Genomic DNA, 17,793 nt, shown 5'->3' with positions numbered 1-17,793 from the left:
ATGGTTTTATGTAAGCTGTTTGCTAGGTTGTCTGTACAATCATTCTTAGTGGTAAAACACACTAAAAGTCCTCTTGTAAAGCTTCATACAAATGACTTCCAGGTGATGCTGTTGTTACTGAGCTGTGCAGCAAAAGATTTTCAAAACTCTCTCAATTAAAAACAACCAACCAACCAAACAAAACAACCCAAACTGGTTGCTGTTTTACAGATATTCAGATTTTAAATCCTTTGTTATTACCAAAATGTATTTTGTACACCTGGAATTTTTAATCTTGTGAAACTATGCTTAAAATGGTCACAAATTGAGCAAAGCAACCTATTTTGCTACACTTCGTATATATAATAAATTCTCTCCTAAACTAGGGTTTAGAAAGGAAGAGAAGAGGCTCCAGGAAACTTTACAAAAAGGGGGCTTAAATGTTTGAGGGTTAAGGCTAAGTACAGACAGTCTAAAAGTCCTGTTTAGAATTAATACAGTCGCTGCAGGTTAGTTTAAATGGTGTAGGTTGAACCAAGAAGCAAGTGAACAGACATTCACTTTTTATCTGGGAATGCAGCCACATGCCTGCAGTGGCTACAGCTAGAAGCTGGGGGTGCCAGAGCATGCCTTTCACAGATTCACAGAAGTCTAGGGCTGGAAGGGACCTCCTGAGATCATTGGGTCCAGCACCCCTGCTCTGAGCAGGAAAGGCTGCTGTGATCAAATAGCCCCTGCAATGTGTGTCCAGTGTGGAAGGATGGAGGGAAGCTGGGAGAGAAGCTACCCCCCACCCCCCACAAAGCTTTCCCCCCCTTTCCCTGCTCGTGCTGGGGAGGGGGGGTGTGGCCAGGCCCCAGCAGGCCTGCTTAGTATGAATTAAACCCCCACCATGGCCTGCATGGACCCCAGCTAGGGTATCCCTTGCAGGGGAGGAGGAGAGGCAGCTCCTGCCAAGCTTTTCTCCTGTTCCCTGCTGGATGGGGCAGGGGAAGGGAGGTGTGTCCAGACCCCAGCCCAAGCCAGCATGCTGAGGGGTGTTTAAACCCCTTCCCCCACCCACATGGGACTTCAGCCGGGGTTTGCTTGGCAGGGGCCTAGCAGCCCCAGCCTGGCTTTGCTCCACTTGCCATTCCAGTGGCCAGCACACTGAGGCATAGGGAAGGGAGGGGGATTTAAGCCCCTTCCCCTGCCTGCCTGCTGAGGCAGATGGGAAGGAGAGAGGCTTAAACCACCTCTCTTCCCTCCACCTCCATGTGCTAGCCCAGGGCCTGTCTGGCCATGCTTGAGTGGTGAGTAGGGAAAAGTCTGGCAGGGGCTGCTGTGCCCCTGCCAGGCAGACCCTGGCTAATAGAGGGGCAGAGGGGGTTTAAACCCTCTCTGTCCCCTCTGCCTCAGTGTGCTGGCCTGAGGCTGTGGTCTGGCCATGCCCTCACCCCCTCCACTCATGACAAGCAGGGAAAAGCCTGGCAGGGGCTACAGTGTCCCTGCCAGGCAGACCCCTTCTGGGGCTTAAAAGCCCCTTTTTTCCCCCACCTGCCTCATTCTGCCAGCTTGGCCCCAGGGTCTGTCTGGCAACCCCCCTTGCTCTGCTCCAGTGGCCAGTGTGGGGGAAAGCCTGGCAGGGGCTGCTCCACCCCTGGCAGGCAGACTTGGCTGCAGTCTTGAGCCAGGTTTTCCGCCCCCCCCTCCTTAGCCATCCAGACCAATGATAGTGTTCCAGCTAGGGACCAGAGGGGTGGGGCCAACCCTGTTCCTTAGAGCAGACAGCCCAGCCCAACCCAGGGCTGCAGAGCATCCTGGGATGCTGAGGGACTTCGATTTAACTTGGACCAGGAAGGGTTCTGGGACAGAAGTTCCATAAACTAGTTTGACCTAAATTATAGTTTCATAGTTTCTAGGGTCGGAAGGGACCTGAGCAGATCATCTAGTCTGACCCCCTGCCGTGGGAGGAAAGAGTACTGGGGTCAAATGACGCCAGCAAGGTGTTCATCTAACCTCCTCTTAAAACCCCCCAGGGTAGGAGCCTGCACCACCTCTCTTGGAAGTTGGTTCCAGACCCTAGCTGCCCTGACAGTGAAGTAGCGCCTCCTGATGTCTAACCTAAACCTACCCTCTGCCAGCTTGTGACCGTTATTCCTGGTCGCTCCTGGCGGTGCTCGGGGGAACAGTGACTCCCCCAATGCCTGCTGATCCCCCCTGACTAATTTATAACAGGCACCACCAAAACATGGCTCACCAAAAGCATCCGGGAATGTCTCCTTGCTAAAAAGGAGGCTTACATCCAATGGAAAGAAGGGGTCATCACCAGGAAGGGCTATTCTGTAGTTGCTCAGGGATGTAGGGGGGTAGTTAGGAAGGCCAAGGCAGAGATGGAACTGGGACTAGCAGTTAAACCTGGTTGAATGTAGCATCAGACTTACCTTAAACCGGTTTCAATCATTTTGAAAGCTATTTTATGTGCACTGAACTTCTCTTATGTTACAGGTTTAAATTGATTTCTGATCACTTAAGCTGGTTTATGTGTAACTTCTGTCCCTAGCCTTGATGAATATCAGGTGTGTAGTTTTTAATAGAAGTATTAAAGCTGTAAAACCAGGTTCTTGTGTGGGGAAACATTAGAATTACTTGATGCCTGACCTGCACAGCAGCCATTATAAAGACTTGCTGGTGGTATTTTTTGCTACTTTATTCCTTTTCACTGAAAAGGAATATTTTTTGTGAGGTTACATTGACCATGCACATCTTAATTGAAGATGGTTGAAAGCTGAAATGAATGACAGAATATTCTGTAGAGTTTTATAAATGTGTAATTGTTGAAACGCCTGCTGTTTATTTTATTAGATGCTGTTTTTTTGTTTGAGTTTTCTTCAGAGCATATTTCTTCTTGAGTTAATGTATGTGGAGTTGAATTCTTAGTCCATAATGTTCTTGGCTGTTTATTTCCAATACAGTTTTTGAAGCACTATTTGCCGAACAAAATGGATACATGAAGATACTTGATGAATCCTGAGATTTACTAACTTTCCACATATGGGAGTTAGTTAATACACAGGTACTCAGTATGCACATGTAACTTTAAAATGTTGACTTAGTGTTTCTCTGTTGATGTAGATATGGTGTTGGACAACATGATTGCCTCTGGTCAGTTGGATGAATCCAGAAGAGAGAATGTCAGAGAAGCTCTTCTCAAGAGACACCATCACCAGAATGAGAAAAAGTTCAGCAGTAGGATACCTCTGGTTCGGTCCTTTGCGGATATAGGCAAGAAACATTCTGACCCTCACTTGCTTGACCGAAATGGTGAGATAAGTTGCGGCATCCGATTTATCCTAACCTGTTAGAAATAATATGTTCTCCCTGAGACATGAAGGAAAAGTCAGCAGATGTAGTTGGTTCCTTCTTGGTATGTAACAGCTGTTTGTGTTTTTTGTGTAGCTTGGGCATTTATCTGTAATTTGTGTGAAGAAGTTTTTCTTTTTCTGCTTGTGACAACTGCACTCCTTTGCTTCTATTCACAGCATGATTTAAGAAGTATATACACACACTATTTGCTTTATCCATGGCAATACATTCAGTAGATTCTAACACTTTAAAGGGTATGTTTGACTTCTGTCTGTCTTGTCGACAGATTTAAAGTACTCTTCTTACCTTTTAACCATAACTTCACAGTCATCACCAGGGTTATAGTTTCTGATTCGGTCTCCTTTTATTTCTTTGAGAGACTTGTTTCATCATCCTGTCAACATTATATTTAGGCTGTCTTCTTAATAGCCTTATCTTACCTGCTTTTTGGACAACTATATGCAAAGGAAAAATTTAAGTTCACTGTTGTACGCATTTTGTTTTGTTTTTGTTGTTTTAATGGAAAATGATTAAACTGCTTTTAACTGAGCTTTTCAAAAATTTTACTATGCTAACTGTAGTAAAAGCCAGGTAAAAAAAACAAAACACCAAACAAAACCCCCCAGAAATCTGTAACAATTTTACAGGATGTATCATGTTGTATGATAACTAAATATTGACATACCTGTTCATTTGCTTCCTGGTGTTTAGTTCCTAAGTTCATGTAGATACTGGTATTGCAGGGCAGCCTCCTTTTTAGGTCTCATTTTGCATAGATTCATAAATGTTAGGGGCTGGAAGGAACCTCACAAGATCATCGGGTCCAGCCCCAGTGTGCTAGGGCAGGAAAGACTGCTGGGGTCAGATGACCTCAGCAAGGTGCGTGTCAAGTTGCTTTTTAAAGATCTCCAGGGTAGGTGACTACGACCTCTGGGGGGAGTCTGTTCGAGAGCCTCGGCACTCAAATTGTAAAAAAACTTATCCTCATGTCCAATCTGAAGTGATCTTCAAGCAGTTTGTGTCCATTGTTTGTCTTCCCCTGGGGTGCCTTGGTAAACAGATGCTCTCCCAGGCCTCTGGAGTATTTCTTATACCTTTCAAGCTATAATTATGCAAGAGATCTTGGATGTCTTGGACTTGAATTAATTTTGGCTTAGTAAGGCCACACACTGAAGTATTGGCCCATTTTAGATTCTGATTCCTTTTAAATGAGGTGTTTTGGTTTTAGACCACTCTGCATGCAAGGATGCATCTTCTGCCTCGGAGCATGCAAGTGTTTGGTTAGTTTAAGTTTGAGTTTAATGTTTGAGTTTGTTTTGGGTGTTAGAGAACTTCCAACCACTTTTCCAACTAGAAAAATTGGGAAGTGTCTGATGACATCATCTTTGTCAGTTTGGTTGTTTTAGGAAGTAAATGCAATTAAACTTGTCTGTATTTTCATTAAAACTGATGACTGATTCTTTGGACAGTATGCATAGAATCTTGATAGCAAACTTCAGATTTCTATGTAAAAGCACCAAGATGACCAAATCCAATGTTTAGATCCCTTAAAAGTATATCAGATTTTCAAAATCATTACAAGTCTTTTCCATGTCTTGTTTTCATAGGATAAAATACTGTTTGTTTTTGTTTTTTTGGTCTTTTAATTTTTAGCAATGGGAATACCAGTAGACTGTATAGAAGAGTGCTCTCAGCCTAGATGTAGCCAATTCCACAGATCTTTGCTTTGTACCACTCTCCTCTCCTGGTAGTAAAATAAAAGTGTAGTTTTGGAGTATACTGCATCTCCACTTAAGAGCTTCTGTTGATTCAGTTGTGTGGAACAGGGGTCAAATCTTGTCACATTCCTGACAGGCACATTATGATAATAGTGGGTACTTCTACATGCGCAATTAATGCAATGCAACAAACTCTGGAGCAGTTCAAGCCAGAGTTGACTGCTCCTGGGTGCAGCATCTACATATGTGCTTGGGACAGCAGCAATTTAAGCTGGGGCAGAGCAGGCCTCCAGCTGGTGGGGCAGAGCAGGCCTCCAGCTGGTTGGGCTGACCAGGTGGAATATATGCCCGCAGTCAGCAGCTATACATGTTTTTTGGCACAGTAAAGTACTCTGCTGTAAGATAGTACTGTCCCTGGGAGTACTATACTACAGCAGAGTTAGTTGTTTGATTGCACCCTGATATCACCACATGTGTAGACTGTGACACTTTACTGCAGAGTAGACTAATTAGCTCTGCAGTAAAGTGCATAGTAAAGTGGGTAGATGCACCCAGTCTGTAGTGTTAGAACAGAAAATGGTACTTTATTGCTCCTTACTACTAAAGACGTAGTTCAATAGAGGCTATTTTGGTTTTTTTTGTTTTTTTTTTAATGTTAGCCTTGAAATTTATTTTAAATGTGTGTCTTGTCTTCACTGTGTTTTTCTTTATACTTGTATTCCTTTCTCTTTCCCTTCTTCCCTCAGTGTAGGATCATTCAATATGTTGGTCTTTTTTACGCAGCCTGTTCTACACTTAATACCAAGTGTGTCTTTTTTCTTTACTTTTGTTTCCCTGCTTATAGTTGTAATGTGAGACCAGTGTATATTTGCTATCAGATCCCTACAGAAGGCAGTCAGTACTCTGCTGTGATATAGAATGCCAGTTTCAGGATAATTTTTTTTGAAAATGTTGTTTTGTTTTTTTTTAAAGCCTTTATTCCTAACTGTTCCCCTGCCCCCCATGGAAGTGATATAGGGTGAAAATGGAAAGCAAATGATATTCTTTCTTCTGTAGAGAAGAGCAAGTACACAATAGGACATCTGTGAGAGAAGGGTGACAAGAACTTTCACTCTTCAGATTTAAAATACAGTAGTTAGGAAGTAAGGTGTGGAATGGGGAGAGACTGGTTTGTGGGATAAAAGCAACAATCCGAAATTAAAGAAACCCGCTTAATCTGTGACTGAATTGGGATATAGTAAATGACAGTAGGAAGCATCCAAGGAGAAGGCTCTGGCCAGGGACAAGTGTTCATTTCTACCAGTAGAAATCTTTCCACGAGAGAGTATACAGATGTTTAACATGCAGCTCCTGCTTCTCTCCTGCTCTTCATACCTCCACCGGACTGAGACTCTTGTCTGGGGGGTGGGTTGGCAGACAGGTGGGGGCTGGGAAGTGGGGAAGCAGCTACTCCTATACTCTGTTCCCATCACTGGGAGCAGTGAGCAAACCTCTTGCCTGCTCCCCAGGGGCAAGGATGCTTCCCCTGTCCTTCAGGGCCCAGAAGCTGAGCAGAGTAAGCAGTGCAGCATCCTCACTGGGCTTTTTCCCTGCTGCTCCAGTGTCCTCCTGTACTGGTCCAGAGGGGACTGGAGTGCTCCTCGCCTTCTACCACAGCTGAGTAGCCCCCAGTCCAGGGTAGTGTGGGGAGCTTCCTGTTTCTTCACTCCCCTACTGGACCAGATTGGGAGGAGTATATACAAGCATTCACTTTTGCAAGAGAAACTTTTTTCTGGAAGGGGTACACTTCCCCTAGGAGAAATTGAATGAATTCTTGATACACTTGTTATTTCTACCAGGAGAATGGTGTTTCTCCCAGTAGATATGTACTCCCTTATGTGGCCTCTGCCATTGTCTTTGGGCCTTCTTCAATGGCAGTGTCATATGAAAATTTTATAAACTGGAGCTCATGCTGTTTTGGTGTAACAACAGGTTTTTACACAAAACTGCATCTGATTTGCATTCAAGTTACCATGGAAACATTTTTTCCCCCAAAGTTGAGAGAAATCATTTAGGACAGTATCAGGATTTTTTTAAAATATTATTCCAAGATAAGCTGGCAGTAGTGCATAATGTCATCATGATGTGTCATATTTTGACTTAATTGAGTTTGTTTTATTTTTAAAAATGTTAAGGACAGCTGCTGTTTGTTACAGCTTTGAAACATTTTCCTGGTTTTGTTGTCATAATCTCTTAATCTTTTCTGGATTAATTGTTTCAATCCGTGCATAGTAGTAGCTGCCAATTTTACTTACAAAAATGAAAATACAACTAAAATTTTTTGACTTACTGTCAGGATGTGTCACTATTGGACATGTTTTGGAACAGTTTCAGAGAGGTTATGCTGGAAGAAAACTTGTCAAAAATGGTTTTAAATTTTGGTTTCACAGGAAATTTGGATGTTTTTACTGGGAGCAAATATATTTTGAAATGAAACTCAATTTTAACATGGTTGAAACTCTCACAAAACAAATGAAGAACTGATAAGTTTTAATTGTGGCAACATCCTGTACTGCAGATAAAGTACTAGCAGGCTTGATGTTGCTGAAGTTGCACTTAGTGGTGCTTTATAGACAGCTAGTGTTAGCAAGTGCACGGGATATGAGGGCTTCCTTCTGGTTAGGTTTAATAGTTTGTTTGTTTTTTTAAGCTGGAAATCGGATACTCGTACTACACGCAGAAACAGGTTTTATTGAAATAGCAGAACTTGGTGTGGAGGACAATTAGTAAAAATGTTTCACTCTATCACTCTCATCAGTCGTATTTAGTTTGATCTGAATTATGCTAAATCTCTTAACTAATGTTCTTGGCATACCATACATCTTAAACTAAGAAGGGACTTTGATTTTTTTTCCCTTCCTTTAGATTGAGGGAAACTATTGTCTTGTGGGTTTTTTTTATTTGCTAAAATCTCAATGACTTCAAACATTCACTGAGGAATATTGTTCTCTCAGATCTTTCTTGTGTGCTAAGTGGCAGCTGTCAGTAAATTATGTGCTGACTTTTCTGATGCTTAAAATTTTGACTTACTCATGCATCTCTTATCTCGCCTGCATGAATGTGACACTTTGGGCCTTCAAAGCTTGCAATTTACAACGTAAATTGTTAATGCATTATTTGTCTTTCTCTTTTAGTATCTCCCTATTGTATACTTCATCATTTTGTTTTGTTTTTATCTCAGGGGAAGGCCTTTCAGCCTCCCGGCACTCTTTGCGAACAGGTCTCTCTGCCTCGAACATTTCCCTGAAAGGAGAAAATCGTTTGTCCCTCCTTCTCAATTACCTTCTTCCTTCTTCAAGAGCTGGAACCCCAGCAGCTTCAAGGTGTACAACCCCAATACCTACCCCTCAAAACACACCACCCTCCAGTCCTAGCTGCAGCCACCTGGCAACCACAAATTCCCAGCCAAGTGAGCTCCAATGTGAGGAACTGCTTGTGTCGCCTGCTAATGATGATATCCCCACAGTAATAATCCATCCACCTGAGGAAGACTTAGAAGTTCAGGAAACGAAGACAGAGGATAATATTGACATAACACCAGGCAACTATCCAAACTTAATCTGTCCATGTGTGATGCTCTCTGCATCTGAGTCACTTGCATTGCAGTATTATTTAGCACATGGCTTGAGCATAAATGATACATCTTTAACTTCTACCACTGTCTGCATGTTTTGTTTTACTTCCTAAGTGTGATCATGTTTCTTGTTTTGCTTTATAGACCTATGCAAATCATGCCAAACATAAATTCACAAATGTTGAAATTCACTTACTGACATTAACTCCTTTAGGCAATGAAACAGAACGATTTTTGTGTACATAACCTTCATTTGCGTGATTAAACAGGTACTTGTTTGACACGTGTTTTAAGTAATCCTTAAGTAGTTCTTACATAGATAAAATGTCAGAAATGGTGGCCTTTTTCCTTTCATTCACCTATAATGAATATTGAAGTCCTTAAACATTGTGCATACTTTAAAGAGGTGGCCAGTTCCCTGAGGAATTTACAGTCTAAATCAGTGGGGTCTGACTGTGTCTAAGGGGTCTGCAAAAGATGATTGATCAACCAAAAGTATGTTAATACCCACACAATTCAAAGGGATCCACACTTCCATTCAGCATTTTTCAGGGGTCTGCAGATGAAAAAAGTTTGAAACCCACTGGTCTAAATACCATGCGGTACAACGAGTAGCTTTGGGGTGGGGTGAGGGGAAAGCAAGTGGTAAGGAAGATAGACAAAGATTACAAATACGATGGTGCTGTAGTAATTTAGGCAATTGTTTGGTGTGCCTGGATTTTTAAATGCAAGTTTTACCCAGTAACTGACTTGTGCTGCTTCCTATAACTTCTAGTGAATTTTTTATTAATGTGTTATTTTAACTTTGGTGTTGCAACTTAGCTAATGGAAAGTTTGTAATGGTACCTACTGATTTGATTGAACTGGCACAGGCACACGTTGCAAAACTGTCTACTCATGTGCACATAATACTAAAGAATACAGAGGAATCTTCTGTGAAAGTATCTCAGGACATTTATGAAATGTTTGTTTTTTATAATTCAGACATTGATTCATAATATTGGAATTACTCTTATACCCCAGCAGCAAAATCAATCAGCCTGACTATTCTAGTAATTCTTCTGGATCATGCCCTGGTTGTGAATACCTCTACTTTCATTTTCTATTCAAAAATGTCTAAAAGCCTTTCTTGAAAGTACAAAAAGTCTTGATGTACAATTGACCTGTTGTGCTGGGACTTACCTGGTCAGCATATCCAAGTCGAATCATTGACCATTTAGGATTTTCTTGGATTTCTTTCTCCATTTGCCTAGCAAAGAAGAGCAAACTACTAAGATTTTTGTGTGTGTTGGGGGGGGGACAACACACTACCAGTTTATGTAGAGTAGCAACAAAAATCTGTTCAGGCATTTCTGAAGAGCAGTCACCAGTCTCATTGCTTAGGCTGACCTGAGGTTGAGAAGGCTTGATCCAGCCAACCGCACCAACCCCAGGCCAAGAATTCAAGTAAAGAAGAGTGAAGTTTCTAGCAGGCATTTAATGTTGAGGGTAATCAGCATATTTACTATCATGGCCATCTCTGCCTTTCCACCTTTTCAGCCTGTCATGAGTAGTGGGTGTATTAAGGTCCACAGAAAATCAAAACCTAAATCTATTCTGTAAGGTATCCTCTGAACAAGAATTTTTTGAGTAATGCCCTTATCTCTCTCTCCAGGGTGGACAGGAGGGAGCAGTCTTCCTCTGCCTCATTTACAGGAAAACATTTTTAATGGGTGAATTTATGTAGAGATCATTCTTACTGGTTTGAGGAAATCTGTGGTGGATGCTGTTCCAATTCCTATCTGTCTGTCTGTAAATATTAGGATGTTATCCTCTAATTTCCCCCGCCCCCCCGCAAGAAATCCAGTGTTTACATCAGTAGTGGTAGTTCTTGACATACCCTTAAACAGTTTCCAGACTGTCACCCTGGGCCACTACTGGGCTGATATCCTCTCTTTTAAGGTCTGCAGAACAAACTACAGAAGACCTATTCTCTATACTGGAATGCAACTAAGTGCTTGGCTGTGCAGATTTTCTGTGGGTGACATTAAAGACTGACTAGTTTTGCCTCTCTTCTTTTTGTAACAGCTTCCAGTGCCTAATTTTTGCTCTGTTCCCTGCTCTAGACATATTAGGAACTATCTAAAAAATTGTGAATTGGTATAAAAGGTAGACAGAGATCCTTGGTTGAGCTATAATTTGACATCAGCATCTAACAACCCAGCCAAAGGCTTTGCTTTTACAGATTCAAACTGGTAAAGTTTATTTTGATAAAAGTAGACTTCTAATGTGTGGCTCTTTGAGATGTTTATTTTAATTACTTCAAAAAAAAAAAAAAGAAATAGTTTAAGACCAGTATTTCCAGAATGTTTTTATTTTTGAAAACTGAATCCCTCCAGCAGAAGGGGCATGGTCAGCCAGAAAGAAATGCCAAGATCTTCAGTGTTGAGTCTGCTGCAAGCTATGCCATTGAATGAGAGAAGTATTCAGACTTAAGAATGTTTCTGTAAACAGAAATCTAGTTGACAGGTAAACATTTGTGTGTTTGATATCCTTGGCTATGCTTATGGCCTCCAGTGAGCCCAAGAGCACTGCTGAGAGATAAGTTCCTACCACTCTGTACGTCCCTGAGCCTGCACATTAGGCATAGTAAATGGCTCTGGTGTATGCCTGATGGCCCTGAGCTTTCCCTGCACAACTGTGCTTAGGCCATTGAGACTTGAAGAACCCAGTGGCATGTGCTTATGCCTAATTTGGAGACTTTGGCACTGTGTGGAATGGGCACCAGCGGGCTCATCTTTTGGCAGCACTCTTGGAGGACATGTGGGTATGTAACCCTTGTTTCTAAAGCTACAAAGGACCATGCATTGTGTTTTTTATTTTAAACTTGATTAAAAACATGCACAACAGTTGTAACATTTACTTATTCACCTGTATTTTTCCTTAATTTGAAGTAATTTTCTTCCCCGTCCTGGAGCAGAGTTCCTTGTTTTTTTTCCCTTTGCCTATGGGAGCAGTAGTCTGAGTCTCTAGTATTAAATGAAGTCCAAATATCTGGAAAACATATTTGATACGATTAAGAATGATGTTAGAAAATGCCTTAATTTGATGCATCTTTTAGAGCAGTTTTAAAAGATGTCAAGTATTACTCTATATGGCCTCATCTAGCCTTAATCTGTCTAGGTTTCAAAGAGTCTGTGGAACTTCTTCTGAAGATGTTTTTTTCAGGGTTTCTTCCTCCTTGGCAGTTTAATACCTTAATCAGCTGGACTAGCAATCCCCTTTGGAGTAGTAGAGTTGGTGTGTTTGTTTGCTTTGCATCATGACACCAAGAAAAGCTGTGGGTATGTTAGCATTTCCTCAACATCTCATCTAGGGTTTTATGAATTTTTCTGTGGCTGACATTCTGAAAATAAGGGATCAAGTTTCTTTTCTCCAAAGAGTTCATTTATTGAGCCAGGGTTATCAGTTTAGGGAAGAGAAGAAAATGAATTTCTCCTACTAGTCTGAAGAGGAGTTTCTCAGTCTCCCCAAACAGACAATGCATGGAAGGAAACCTATATTCTGGTGGAGAGGGTCTGATTGACGATTGAAGAACTAGAGTGTTGTCACTCGTGCATCTTATGCAAAATGTTCATTGTATCAGTGGCTGAATCTTCGATACCTTCCATTCTGCTTCAGAATACTATGTCTGGTAGGCTTTTTTCTGTAACCAAAATGGATTTTTACCTGGGTAAGAGATGCAGAATATCTCCTAAAGGAAAAAAAAAAAGGCAGTTGAAACAAAAAGGGATTCAGAACTTATCATTATCAGGAATTAAGTTTCATCCCCAAGTTATTAGACCCCTCTAAGTGAAGGGAGAATAAAGATAAATAGCAGGGAGGAAACATGATCTATTAGGGAGTGTCGCCTAAAGCAATGTAACCACAGCAGAAGTCTGGGAAACGGAATCCAGAACTCAAAAAATAAGTACTTAACTCTGATGCACCAGATATCCTCTGAAACTAGACAGATTACAAAGATCTAATGGACTTGGAAGCTGTCTCACAAGCTCACCACTTAAGATGATGCGGAATGGTTTTAGTGTATTGCCAAATCTATAAGAAGTCAATTTATTCCTTGTCAGATATCTTTTGATAAGTCCTTGAGATGATGAAAAGTTTAGTCACTTTGTGGGTGGTATTTTTTTTTAAAGTTTAATGAGTTAGTGGAAAGAAAAAGCTGTTAAGCCCCAGTTTTGAAAGGGATGGGAATTTCTATATTAGTACTAGACCTATTGAATCTTGGCTAAAAAGCAAGAATGCTGGGGGTATTTTTTTGTGTTCAGTTATGAAAGAATCTATATTATCCTAGGACTACAAAATGGGCCAAATGGGAATTTATAGTTACTGTGAACCTTTAGAACTCAAATGGATCAAATTCAGGCCACCATTTCTATATTCACAGAGGAGGTTGCAGCCAAACCTTTTCCTACTGAGCAATCTCATAACACCCATAAGACTGGAATGTTATAGGTAGTCAGGGATCAGGACTGTGCAAGTTAATTCCCCATCCATCAAATTCTGTATGTACCCTCTGCTTTACAGAGTAATTGGGTTCGTGTCATGTATAAACTCAACAAGATACTTATGGAGTGACTGGAGTACAGGTGGAAAATGATACCTTTGCTGATCATCTTTTGCTAATTCCATATCTTAAGTTATCTCCCTTTATTGTTATAGGAGTGAAAAGTAAAGTGCGTCTTAACTTGCCTTTCTCAGATTTACGTGTAAATATTTCTTTTCCTGCCTGCATGTAGTAAGAATCAGGCTTTTTTGTTTTCTCAGCGCAGAAATTGCCTTGCATCCCTCTTGCAGTTTTACAGTTGGAGTCTTATTCTATGAAGTAAGCGTTGCACTGATTTGTAGCCTGTGTATTTTGGGGTTTGCTAGTTATGTCCAGTTTGGTGAATAATACATACATTTCATAGCAAAAGAAAAGAAAGTGATATTTTTTTCTGTTTTTTATTCTGAGATTTTTATATTGATATTGGCACCATACATTGTATAGTATAGGTTTCTCAAACCAAATTGAGGCCCATTAATTACATTGGTTTTTGTTTGATTAGATTGTCCAGTCTCTCTCCCTTTTATTTTAAAATGGAAGAATAAAAACTGAAATATCTCAAACTCAAAAATGAGAACTTAAAGTCATGTTCAATTGCAGTAACCCCTCTCTGGAGTTCAGAGGAATGATTTTATGTGGGAGTGGAAAAAAGACTACAGGTTTCTCTAAAAATGAATTAAAGCAGCCAAATGATAGAAGGGGTCATTCCTCTCCTTGGACGATAATCGCAGAAAAAGCCCAGCTTTCTCTTGATTCAAGCAAGCGACTACCACATGCAGACTTTGACTTCCTTGCGTGAGAGAGTGCATTTAGGTCAGGCTTAATTTGTCAACTATTTATTGTTAGTCTGTGTCAACTATTTATTTAATTTCAATATTTTTCTGCATTTATGCAAAACCATAAGCTTTTGTATAAATTAGAATTTAAAAGCATGCTAATAAACGTATTTAATTAGCATGTTTTAACACATTAGAAATGACTTGTATGGATAAAGCAATGTATTCTTTAACACCTACTGTGCAAAGTCTTAAGATGAGTCTACATTACAGCTATGAGGTAGGGTTGCAGCTTGAGTAAGCATACCTGAATTTATCTTGGGTGGTGATGGTAATTTTGCCATGGCAGCATGAATGTGCAGGCTAAGGACTAACAGATTTACCCAGGTGACTTTGCAGCCAGCACTGACCCCTCTGCTGCTTCAGCAGCGTTAATATTAGCATCCCAGCTAACTGGTTGTTAAAAATAGCATGGGTACATCAACACGTATAATCCCCCCCTTTTGACTTGCGCACTTAAAGCAGAAAGTTGCAGCCTTTGTGGGCCTGTGGGCAGAAATGCTGAGTGATTAAGGTTCTTTGGGCAGCATCAGAGGGTCCTACAAGCAGCATGTAGAACTAGGAAACCAGTGCCTCGGAGGGAAGCATCTCAAATAGCTTATGGTGCCTTAGCTATCATGTTAGGACATGTAACTGGACTGCAGATACCTTTGAAATGTAATCTAGCCAAACAGCAGTACAGACAAAGTACACTGCTTCAAACAAGAATAGATTGAACTGTTGATGACTTGTAGAGTTGTTCAGTTGCCCTCAGCATCACTATTTTGGTTGTGTACCATGAGCCTATCCCCATTGTGGTCAAGGTCTGAGTGTTACTGTTCTTAATCAAATATGCACTTTAGAAACAAATACTGTAAAATGCACTCAAGTATGTGTGTCTTTATGCCAGGCCTTAAAAATGTACAGTATGTGTGGAATGTATTGGTATAGATTCTGTCGTGAAGTGATGGTGGTTAAGATTAAGATTTGGCTGCTTCGTTTCTTCCTGGAAAAAGTTGCTCTTGTTTTTCTTTTACTTGGTGATGGTTTTGCAAATGGCCACCATTTAGGCAACATCTAATTTTTTAACAAACATTCATTATTTTCCAAAATAAAGTAACTTGTATGTTTACAGTACTAATGCAAGACTGCCTTGTTTATTAACTTGCACATTTGCTTTAAGCAAGCTGCCACATTCAGAGTTCTCAAACAATGTGTGTCACTCGGTCTGTTTTTCTTTTTATTAATTTATTTAATATGCTCCATTTTGAAAGTATGTGTGTTTTATTTTGATACAGGACTCCTGGCATCTCCACAGTCTGCACCTGGCAACTTAGACATTGGAAAAAGTGTAGACGTTAAAGGTAATGGAACAGGAGGAAGCAGAGAGAACAGTACCGTTGATTTCAGTAAGGTAAATTACACTAAGTATATTCACAATGATAACTAAGCAGGGCCGTATAATTTTATTTATTCATTTTATTTGTCTGTTTACTTAAATAAAAACTGGTTACTTTTACTATATTTCTATTTTTGGGGTGAAAGTTAAACTACAATAATATCAGAATGCAGCATAGATTAAATCAGATTAGGCATTATATCTTTCGATTTACTTCTGTGGTATATCTAGACTCTCTCATTGATTTAAACTTTCACTTCACTCATGGTATTTCATGCAAAGCAACTGCTGCCCTTACAAATGGAATAATGTATAATACATTGAAATCTGATATATTGCAAGAATTTTTACAAAATGAATTTTGGGGGTTATGCATCAACTGGTTTAGCTTTTGTAAACTTGTTGCCCTAAATTTCTGAAATAAGATTATCCTCCACAAAAAGAGCTTTAAATGGGATTGACTTTGACCTTTACAAATTTATTATAAAGAAAACACGGAGGTTTGAAAATAAAAAGCATAAATTATGTTCCTTCCTTAGGCAAATCTTGTGGACTACTTGTAACTCCTTTGGTCTTTTGTAACTGGTATTTGTTGGGCTGTAAGATCCCTTATGGCTCTTGGTACAAAATTTAATTCTGTAGTCTATTCCATACTGTAAATGTTTGTAACAAAGCTGTTTGCCAAATTAAGTAATTATTCTCAAGTGAAGCTAATTTAGATTGCAGTTCTCCTCTGATCATGGCAGCTGCCATTTATTCCTGCTCCTCTGTCACAGTTTTAATATTTTTGCTTGGCCTGTCCTTCTGTACACCTGCCTTGTCTCCTGTTGGGCAGGAGTCAGCCTCCTGGCACTGTAGTTGTGGCACACTTGGTGTGGGACTCAAGAGGCCAGCTGTAAGTTTTCTTAGATAGCAGTTTAACTGGTGTTAGTTTTTTGTGCTTTTTGTGTATCTGTGTGTGTGGACAAAGAGTTCATGTGCTGTACAACTTTTTAATGGTCTTCTATGATTTTTTTTATGCAGAAATAAGTTTCACCTGTCTGTTTTTGCGAATGACGGTCATAAAATTATGCATTCCTTTCCAAAATTAATAGGAAAAGTGCAACTCATGATATGCAACAAGGCTAAATTCTGGAAACTTGTGTATAATTACATGAACTCTCCTTAGCTGTTTGTGTAGATTTACTTGTCAAGTCATATCCTACTTTAGAAAAAATATTTCTGTCCTGACAAGTTTTTATTTTACAAAAATGCTGATGTAGTTCCACCTTCTTAGAATATAATAGGTGGCAGAAATTCTAACTGATAATGGTAGAAAACAGACTATTACTAAAATATTGCTGACAGACATATTTTATGTACATTGTGTTTATTTTTGTTTCTTTATGTGAATGTTTTGCATTTTCTTTTTCATTGTAGTAAAAATGTTGAATAACATACGTTTAGTTCGAAAAATAGTTTGTAGATTTTTTCGCTCTCAACTGCAAGGCAATAACCAGTTGTTTTATCTTATTATATAACAGGTTGACATGAACTTCATGAGGAAAATTCCTACAGGAGCAGAAGCATCAAATGTGTTGGTGGGAGAAGTAGATTTCTTAGAAAGACCAATTATTGCTTTTGTGAGGCTGGCCCCTGCTGTACTTCTCTCAGGTCTCACAGAAGTTCCTGTTGCTACACGGTAAAGAAATCCCTGAATGCCAAGATTGTATTTGTATCATAGAATCATAGAGGTAGGGTCGGAAGGGACCTTGTAGATCTTCAAGTCCGACCCCCTGCCTGGGCAGGAGAAAAAAACTGGGCTCAAATGATTCCAGCCAGGTAGGCATCAAGCCTCTTCTTAAAGACCCCCAGGGTAGGAGCCAGCAGCACTTCCCTTGGAAGTTGGTTCCAGATCCTAGCCACCCTAACTGTAAAGTAGTGCTTGCGGACGTGTAATCTAAACCTACTCTCCAACAACTTGTGGCCGTTATTCCTTGTTATGCCAGGGGGCGCTAGGGGAAACAAGACCTCTCCCAAACCCTTCTGGTCCCCCCTAGTGAGTTTATAGACGGTCACCAGGTCCCCCCTCAGCCTTCGCTTGTGAAGGGTGAACAGGTTCAGGTCCTGCAGTCTGTCATTGTAGGGTCTGCCCTGTTGTTCCGGGATCATGCGGGTGGCCCTCCTCTGGACCCTCTCAATGTTGTCCACATCCCTCCTGAAGTGGGGTGCACAGAACTGGACATGGTACTCCAACTGTGGCCTGACCAGTGTTGCACAGAGGGGGAGGATCACCTCCTTGGCCTGCTAGAGATGCACCTGTGGATGCACAACAAGGTCCGGTTAGCCCTGCCAACTGT

The 17,793-nt window shown here is 40.6% G+C and overlaps 1 protein-coding gene across 2 annotated transcripts in view; it reads left to right on the top strand.

Moving 5' to 3' along the window:
* The window catches only part of SLC4A7 (solute carrier family 4 member 7), a 100,526-nt gene that overhangs the window by 36,275 nt on the left and 46,458 nt on the right, over positions 1 to 17,793 (top strand). The window contains exons 5-8 of one of the 2 annotated variants that reach the window (XM_019508780.1): positions 3,094 to 3,282; positions 8,263 to 8,622; positions 15,354 to 15,469; positions 16,978 to 17,135. In XM_019508780.1, the coding sequence (XP_019364325.1) occupies positions 3,094 to 3,282; positions 8,263 to 8,622; positions 15,354 to 15,469; positions 16,978 to 17,135 (823 nt within the window). The remainder of the gene's footprint in view (positions 1 to 3,093; positions 3,283 to 8,262; positions 8,623 to 15,353; positions 15,470 to 16,977; positions 17,136 to 17,793) is intronic. The other variant, XM_019508781.1, reaches the window with a different exon arrangement.

This window comes from Gavialis gangeticus, unplaced genomic scaffold (assembly GCF_001723915.1).
Source record: "Gavialis gangeticus isolate Ggan-Ray unplaced genomic scaffold, GavGan_comp1, whole genome shotgun sequence".
Classification (NCBI taxonomy): domain Eukaryota; kingdom Metazoa; phylum Chordata; order Crocodylia; family Gavialidae; genus Gavialis; species Gavialis gangeticus.
Note: the sequence above shows the minus strand (reverse complement) of the source record. Positions and strands in the feature narration are given on the sequence as shown.